This window comes from Apis dorsata, unplaced genomic scaffold, assembly GCF_000469605.1.
Source record: "Apis dorsata unplaced genomic scaffold, Apis dorsata 1.3 scaffold_295, whole genome shotgun sequence".
Classification (NCBI taxonomy): Eukaryota; Metazoa; Arthropoda; class Insecta; order Hymenoptera; family Apidae; genus Apis; species Apis dorsata.
In genome coordinates, this window is record NW_006263570.1 from 1011070 (window position 1) to 1020580 (window position 9511).

The 9511-nt window shown below is 35.4% G+C and overlaps 1 protein-coding gene across 1 annotated transcript in view; it reads right to left on the reverse strand.

Moving 5' to 3' along the window:
* LOC102680003 overlaps positions 1-9511 on the reverse strand; it is an 86965-nt gene that overhangs the window by 49669 nt on the left and 27785 nt on the right. Inside the window, exons 2-4 of the mRNA XM_006617304.2 lie at positions 4073-4261; positions 3498-3716; positions 2648-2884 (exon numbers count right to left, since the gene is read on the reverse strand). Coding sequence (XP_006617367.1) covers positions 2648-2884; positions 3498-3716; positions 4073-4261 — 645 coding nt within the window. The remainder of the gene's footprint in view (positions 1-2647; positions 2885-3497; positions 3717-4072; positions 4262-9511) is intronic.

Sequence of the window (9511 nt, forward strand, 5' to 3'; positions counted from 1 at the left end):
ACGAAATCAATTACTGGCAAGAGAAAAAGCAGCTGACATTGGATAAAGACAATGAGAACGAGCTCGAAGGAAGTACAAAGCGATTCGTGGAATACACGTACACGGTCAGGATCTGTTATCCCTGGAAGAAGGATAATGTAACGGTTGAAAGATCAAGAGACTAGGAATGAGCGGGAAAGAACGCCGAGAAAAGAGAACAATAAAATGGAATTTACCTTCCAAGAAAGAAGATCTCATTGTTCGTTCTTGGAAAGAAGTTTTATAAAACTATAGCGAAGGGAGGAGAGAGAAAGTCATAGAATAATCATAAAGAACCGTTCAATAAGAATTAATTAACTAGCATTAGAATGAAATCTGATGGATGATGATTTAAAAAATTCGTGATTATTCGTTTTTATTTTGTTCCAATGAAAACGAAGAAGAATAGGAAAGAAGTGAGAAAGGGAGAGCTTAAGTGGAAGAGGGGAAAAGGCGATTCACTGTAAACGCTTGTTTGGACATAACTTCGCTCAGTGACTTTATGACACCTGTCAGAAGAGTTCGGCACTGTGCAAACCATACAACAATAAGGTACATTCCGATGCAAAGCAGTAACAGTCTGGCTACTCGAATACTCGAACTTTCCCCTCTCCCCTTGTTTTGTTCTTTCCCTTCTTCCTCGCCGTCCTTCACCCTTTCTTGTACGATTTCATTGTCGCCTTTTTCTCTCATCGATCAGCCAAGACATCCACGTCCGTCTCTAATTCTAAGGAATATTATATTCCTCGAGTTTTGGAAGGACTTGTAACTTTTTCATTGTTCTATTTATATGAAATGTATATATATTCGTGGAATATTTTTGAATCTAAAGAATGCTTATTTGTTAAATTATGAGATAAATTCACGTTAAATGAAATAGGAGCGAGAACAGAAGTATGGCAGTACAACAGAAAGAGAGAGAGAACATTCTGTTGCGTCTCGTTTCAATTAACGCAATGAATAAGTTTTAATTTAATTAATTTAATATAATGCATATCAATTTTTACAATCGAATAAGAAAATATTATTGTAGTATTTTCTATGATATTTGTATCGTGTCATAATTAAAAATATGGTTTAAATCGTTTGAGCTGTTAATTAGTTATTATATTATTCCGTAGTAACTAAATAATCGTTTTGTATAATTTACTCCGTTTTAATTAATTAAGAATATAAATGCAACAAATATCTTGTAAACGTATATTCTCGTTACTCCTTCAGATTATTGCGTATCACGTTAAGTGCAAAAATTGCATTTATCTTTTAATGAAATAAAAATTACGGATGTTAAAATATTTATGATCGCAATATGTACGCCAGTAATTGAGAAAAGAACGTCTTTATAAAAATGCATGCTGTTACATCGCCATTCAATTTCAGCGTTCGTTTGTATTTAAAAAATTCTTATTCACCAGTTGCGTCGGGTCATATAAAAGCCACCCTGTGGTTTACACCCGTTTTCCTGCGTTTAATCGCACTTTCACATGAGAAGCAACAGGTAGTGCCTTCGAAAGAAAGCGCGAAATGCATCCTCTCGCGCAGAAAAATTCAACTACTAATTTCGCATTAATCTTTAAAAAATACAGCAATGCAATGGTGATAATTGAAATAATATTATTTGTTTAAAAAATGCAAATGTTCAAATTGATATAATAAAAATTACTTGATTCTTTCGAAAAATAATAAATGAGAAAGAATTTCATGCTACGTGTTGAAACAGTTTATCAATTCCATAAATTTCAACTTGTGTGTAGTGAATTATTCGTTCACTAATTAACACATAAAAATTTCTAACTAACTAATAAAAATTATAATCAAAAAATAAATATAGCTACTTTTATAAAAATTTTCTTTCTTAAATACTTAAGAAAACGTACGCTTTTAAGCACCTTATGCGTATACACGTACAATTCGATAATATCCCCAATATTAAGCGTATATAATAACTAAATTACAACACAATACAGTACCTACGATCTTATGCTATAGTACATTATACAATATACTATAAGATATATTGACTCATATATCAGGTTGTGTAAACCCATCTACCTTTCTTCACCACAAACGATAAAATAACAAAAAAAAAGAAAGAAAAAAACGTCGGAAATATCGTCCAATCGCTCAACCTTCTGCCTCTCCGCAGCCTCTTTCCCCCAAAACAATCACCTCGACGTTATCCCTCCCTGAACGAGTGGCACGGTACCAGGGAGGGAGAGAGGGGGGAGACGCACTCGCCACCGTTCCCCATCCGATATTTACGATTTCCCTGCGGGGCTTCTCTTCCCGAGTTGCGCACCGCTGCGTTGAAAAACCGAATAAAAAGCAGGCCGCGACGGTAAGGAGAGGCAAAAAAAAAGAAAAAAGAAAAAAGAAAAAAAAGAGGGGGCAAAAGAGAAGGCGAGGAAAAGGCAAACAGTGGCTAGAGAGACGGGGGGAAGGGGAGGAAGCAGAGCGCGGAATAAGCGATGGAAACGGACGACGAAGTCAGCACAGGGGGTGTGAGGGACGAAAAGGGCGAAGCGGGGGAGGGGGGAGGGTTGAAAGAAGAAAGAGCGTGGAGGAGAGACGAAGGTGGCGACAAAGAGCAAAGATAAAGAAAGGAGGAAAGAAGTAAAAGGAGACTCACGTTTGCAGTGGCCCTTATAGGCGACGGGAATGGCGCGACCTGCGCGGCAGGCGGCAAGTCGCAGGTGGCAGGCACTCTTGTATGTGTTTCCGTCGGCCCCGCAAACGGGGCGTGCGGCGGCTCGTTGTTGCGGGGGCGGCTGGGGGCACCTGCGGGCGCACCTCACGCAGTGCGGGCTCAGGTTCTGGTCCAGCAGGCAGCTCCGGCCTTGGCCGCACCGGACCCGTGCGCACGAACCTGCTCGACACTTTACACGTTATTACGCACAGTCGTAAACTGCCCCCGTGATAGATGCGTCGCCTTTCCCTGTTTGTTTTCCGCGCGCCAGACCGCGCACGCGCGAACCTGACGCGGTTCCCTAGGATGCGCGCGCACGCGCGATCTCTGACCACTCAGGACACTTGTTTCGAAATGGTTTGTTTTGGGACTTAGGATTTAAAATTTGACGTTTCTCAGTTGGATAATTCGCGAGAATGAGTTGTCGAAGTGGTCGGAAATATAATTATATCTTCTTCGTTATTTAGAATTGTAAATAATAGTGAAAATTTATTCGATTTATGCGATCGTAATTGTTCACGTTAATTATTCTATACAAAAAGTTTTACTGATCTTAACGAGAATTGTTATTGTTTAATCCTTGCAACTGAATACCTTCGATAATTCCATTTCAAATCATTTATCGAGCAATAGAAATTAAATTTAATTGATTATTAAATATTTAAGAATCTAAGAATAATCTTTAAAGCCATGAATTCAAATTTTGTTATATCTATAGTGGTATATGGTTCTGTCGATGGTCGTTCAATTGCAAAGCGGTGATAATGATTCTATCTCTTTCATACATACTCACTTTGGCAGTGGCCGTTATAGGCAACCGCTAGTTCGTGGCTTCCTTTCTTGCAAGCGCGTTTCTTCAGTCTGCACAAATTTTTGTAGCTTTTGCCGTCCGTCCCGCAGACTGGACCACCGCCTCTTGGTGCCTTGCACTCAGGGCTGCACACACACCTTGGTCTTCCTCTACGCACCACGCACTTCTTCCCCTCCTCACACCTTACTTCCGTGCAGCTTTCTATCAATAGAAAATAAATTTTTCTTTTCTTTCAAGAAAAATAGTTTAACAGTTTCCATTGAATTTGAATTTTTGTAAAAAAAAAATAATCGCGGATGTTTATGCAAAATTAAATTTTTATGAACATAATAATTTACGGAGCTTAAATTTTGCTTTATTCTTTAAATACTCTTCAATATAGTAATGTTTATTATACTTTGAATATTTTATTATTTCTTTTTTTATCATATTATTTTGCAGATTTTGGAATATTTAAATTTTGCATAAACATCTGCATACTAATATTTTGACGAGAATCTTTAGATTTTTTTTAAAAAAAAGTTCAAAAGTAAATCAAAAATAAAATATTCACTTACCTCTGCAAGGACGACACTGCACACCTCCACCAAGCACCCTCCAAAAAAAGAGACTTCCGCTATCGAGATCTTCCTCCGAGTACGCGGTCGCTGCTGCAGCGTTCGACGCGCAACAATCTTCCTTTGTCACTCCTTGTGACAATAATTCCTTACAACGACCGTTGCTAATGGAAGACCAGCATATACCGCCTGTAACACATTTCAGATGAAAAAATTAATTCTAAATGATTTATTCAAAAGCAGACATTATTCAATGTTGTTTGAATAATGATATCAACTCAACCAGAAACTAATTATCGATGAATATTATTTACAATTTAAATAATTGATGATAGATAAGTACTTGTCGAGTCTTTTTTTAATGCATAACGTAAATCTAACTAGAATTTGTTTGAAAAACATCAATATTTAATATATACTTAGAAATAGATATATCTATTTGATGAACATATTATTTTTAATAGCGTTTGTTGAAGAAGACTTCGAAGTTTGTCATTAATCTTTTCTTAAATCAATATTTCTCAATACTTTTTAAATCATGTTTTACAATAATTAAAGTAACATTTTCATAAAAATCTATGTTAATATTAGATTATTTGCTCCTTAAATATCATAATCAAATCATATTTTCCATCTTTCATAGAGAAAAGATAATTCATATTATAGCAAAACTAGTTTAGAATTTAATAAAAATTAGAAAAATATATATGGTTGATTTCGTAATCATCCTCCTAAAGATTTTCTTCTTCTGAATAATATATCAAATATATGACTAACAATATTCTTAACAATATATTATTCGACACGTTGAACATTTTAAAACTGTTCGATTTCATTGAAAATTCTCATTAAAAATTATTGACACACCTTTCTTCTTTCCTTACATACACAAACAATGCAATCAACATTATTAATCCCGCCACATTGAAATATCCTCAATAAACGAAAGATCAGTAAACAGAAGTTTAAAATTGTACGATCAATAAAAATAACTTCCTTTATCGAGATCCCGATCGTCTCGTTTCGCGAACGAGACGAGCAAGAACATAGTTTCCCAGAATGAAACTATGAAAATTCCACTCGAGATATGACGAAACGTTGAAACCTCGTGGGGCTCGGCGGGAATCGTCGACAGGATTTTTTTTTCTCTTCTTTTCCCTCCCCTCCCCCCTATTCCATTCGTTTCATAGCTCGCCTAATCACAGCCATAGCTATGCCGGGTGCGCAACGAGGGGTTTGCGCGTCTCTCTTTCTTAATGAAAGACAGCCGGCTCTCGCGTTAGCATTCCGGGAACGTCGCATTAATGAGACGCGTTCGCGGGGAAAATTCCTTCGAGGACTTTTAATTGACGCCGTGTACGGCGGGCGCGACTTGGCGCGTTTGAAAAAGTGGAACAAGGCCCGGCGCGAAATCGACGGACATTCGTTAGAAAGCTTGACGAACGTGTCATAAAGTTGCGAAAGAAACACTGTTGGCCGCGACAGGATTACACGTCGTGCTCGTGTCCGCACGATGATGGATATACGTCGGTGATATTGAGGGTTGAGGAGGGGAGGGAGGGAAGGGGGGGTAAAAGAACGGGCGGACGAGCCTTTCGTTTTTCCAGGAAATAATAGCGGGACGAATGTTTAACTGATGAACTGGAAGGATGATCGTCGGCCGTGGTGAATTAAATGTGGGATAAGAATGTGTGCGCTAAGCGAGCGCTCGATTGGAAATTACATGTAGCGGTATCACGGGGAACGTGAAAATAAAGTGCTTCGATAATGTACAAGTTGAAAGTTGTTTATTAATGTGGGATTAAGATTTGAAACGAGGAATTGAATGATTTTTTTTTTTTTTTTTTTCTTTCTTGGGGGAAGTTGAAGCAGTTAAAAGAATTTTAATGACCGTTTAATTTTGGAGAAGTGTATTCTAGCGATTGTAAATATATATTTTATAAACGTTTGAATATCCATTTGAATATCTTTTTTTTTTTTTTTTTTATTGAAAAATTCTTAAACGTATGAAATAATATAAGTATATATATTAATGTACAATATTTGTGCATTAATGTACGTTATTATTCGTAAAATTTTAGTATGGTTATGTTTTTGCTATTTATTATGGATTATCATTAATTATCATTAAAAATATTTTTATTTTACGCAGTATTGAATTTCTAATATATAAAATAACGTTTCGTTTATTACTTATAATAGATGCAAAGTACAGCATGTAAAATATAGGAATTATTGGCAATAACTTGAACAAGTTTATAAATATTCATTCGATAAATGAATATTATCAGCGAGTCGCAATTTTTATGATTCATGCGATTTTGCATTTCAAATTTCCTATCATTACTTCACGGATGACTAAAATTATAGCTAGCAGTAATAGAAAATAATTCCTAAAATTACTTTCTTAAACCAAGAAAATTCAACGTATAGTTTTTACCTATTTATTTAAAATTATAATAAAATGAATAATTAAAACTCATTTGCGACATTAACTGAAACATCATGCATGCAGTATTTCAGAAATGATACTGATCAATTCCACGTTCATTTTCTAAATCTTAATAAATCTCGAAACATCTAATTAACGTTTAATTTTTTTAGAAATAAAATTATTTATCTCTGAAGATAATCGGTTGCTCGTACGCATTATCATAATTTTTATACGTATAATTATCTTAAAAAAGTCATCAATTAATTACGTTCAGTTATATTTCCGCGCTGAGATAACAGTAATAGCAAATTAAAAGATTCATTGTAATGTCATTCACGTGGTAGACAGACAAACTCTGGTTCGCGGTTTTAGGTCTCGAGAAACGGGAAAGTAAAGTATTTTTCTACACCACGGACTCATAAAGGAAACGTCCAGTGCGAACTTCGTGTGCAAGTACTTTAGCTTGTATGATCAGCACACACGAGAAGACTCGTCCAATTCCTGGCTACAAGTTAGGAATAGTCGACATTGTTTGCCGAACTCTCCATCGACTTAGGGTAAAATTCCTGGAAGACGAGGAGTTAGAGGCTATGCTAACGTCTGAGCCACAATGAGCCTCGCAACGTACTAATTACTTCCACTTTCGATTGTATATATTTAAATAATGCTCGCGTTGCATTCAAAGTAAATCTCGATGCCTTTACGTTTTCCTCTTTCTCAAAAAGTATTCATCAATGGATATTTAAGACGTGTATGTACTAGAATGAAAATGCAGCGGAAACTAGCATTAAAATATAGTAATTAGAAATCGAATAATTTGCAAATGAATTTTTAAGAGAATAGAGAATGTTTATATTTAATTTTTGCAATAATTTTTTAATTTTTTAATACTGTTACAATTTTCGAAAATAGAGAAGATTTCTAAACTTTGGAAAACGAATTAAAGATCCAAATGAGTTGATTAGGATCCCCCTAACGGATTTTTCTAAAATTTAACGTTTTCTAGATATACCCAAAATATTTAAAAACCTAAGATTAATATCGAATAATTTTTAAATATCTTTCGATATTGAAACAATTTAAGATAAAGGAATTTAAAAATTAGTAAATAATTTCAATTTTCTGCATCTGATTTTAGAAATCCTAAAAATTTTGAAGGAACAATCACTATCAAAGATTTATATTCAAATATTTTAAGTATCCTTAGTAAATTTTCGAGTATTCTAGTATATCGAGTTTGTCAAGAATTTTGAATATCGTTATAAGAGTTGAAACTTAACGACCTTCTCCCCCCTTTGCACAAAAGTATCCTTTAAGACTAACAAATTTGATTTCTCCTACACTCAACCGTTACTCTCTCGTAAAATTAAATTTTATTGTCGAATTAACGAGTATTGCGAGGCACAACCCACAAAACACGTAATCCACCGCAATTGTGACTTACGATCGAAAATTTCCGTTCATAAACTGATAGCTGAGAAAGAAGGGGCGCATCATTGTCGAGCTTACGTATTCAAGGAATATATCGATTACCCTAACTTCGTGTATACAGAAGCGTTAACCATTCAACTCGTCGAAGTCGTAAGGAAACATAACGGCAGAATACGAAATGAATCATGCTAATAAAGGGGAGCTTTAACAGATAAAGTATGCACGGGTCCCGGTGGAATCACAATTGTATTTTAAAACCGTGCACCGGTTGTGGATCAACAGATCGGTAATGCGATCTGTTCTCCTTACTATGCTCGTGTTTTCTTTGCATGCAGTTAAACAGCAACTCAGACGTCGGTAACAAAGGCGTGTGTTTAAAACGCGTTTATAAAGCGATTATGGTCGTAAGAGGTTGTAACAATAAACGTCATTGAACGGTTATAAACGGTGATGTCCGAGTGGATTAGTTAATAACGTCTGTTACGATCGGAGGTATATGTTAAATAAAATAATTTGAAACTGATTCATTGTTGCGCCACCGATTCAGGATAAATACAATCGACGATTCGATTGAAAGAATCGCCAACGTTTCTTTCCAAACGTGATGTTCCCAAGGAGTGATGAAGCGTTGCCAAGATGTTTATTTAAGCTTGTAATTTATGCACGTCCGTTCATTACGCGTTTTACATACGTGGATTGATATTTATTAGCTGCAATCAGGTTCTTTTGTGACGCGCAATAACTGCTGATTGCGCATGATCATTTACTTTTATGGAAATTTTTTGGAAAAATGATGACATAAAGTTTTTACGTGTCTTATTGATCGTACGTGTCGAGTTAAATAAAATCTTCGTACATTCTAATAAAAAAAATATTTTTTCTTTTTTGCAAATATTAAAAATGTGCAGGTATTTTTGGCATTTGAAGTTAAATTTGGTTTTCTAATTATTCGTATGCTATTGCTTAATTTTACATGATTTGATCATTGCAAAGTAAAATCTGATATTTTCTAAAATTAGAATTAATTTTTTCATACAGATACTTTCAATACAGATTTCGAACTCTAAATCAGTTACTTGTCACGTATAATTTTCATAAATTTCAAAAAATAATAAAAAAGTATATCATACGTATAAAAATCTATAACCAAATTTCAAAGTAGGTACGATGAATCCTAATTTTTCTAACCATCCGAAATGTACTTTACTCTAGTAATAAAGAATACTCTTAATTATTCGCATTTCGAAATTCGAGTCATAATTTTCCACTTAAAACACCGAATAATAAAATTTGAATCGAATAACTAATACACTAGAGAAAATTCAATTTTACCCATTAGATAAAAACAGCAATAAAGATCCGATTCTCATCGCTAAGAAATTCCAAAAGCGAACTCCATGAACCAGAACATCCCTCCTCCGACACACTCAGCCATCCATTGTGAGTTGATTGACATCACATCGCCAGAACAAAGTGGGAAAAAAATCCAACTTCCGGCACGCACGTGGCGGGCCGGGGCCCGCAAGGTGGCGGAGAAAGGGACAGAGAAAGGGAGAGAGAGCTCGCACGGTGTG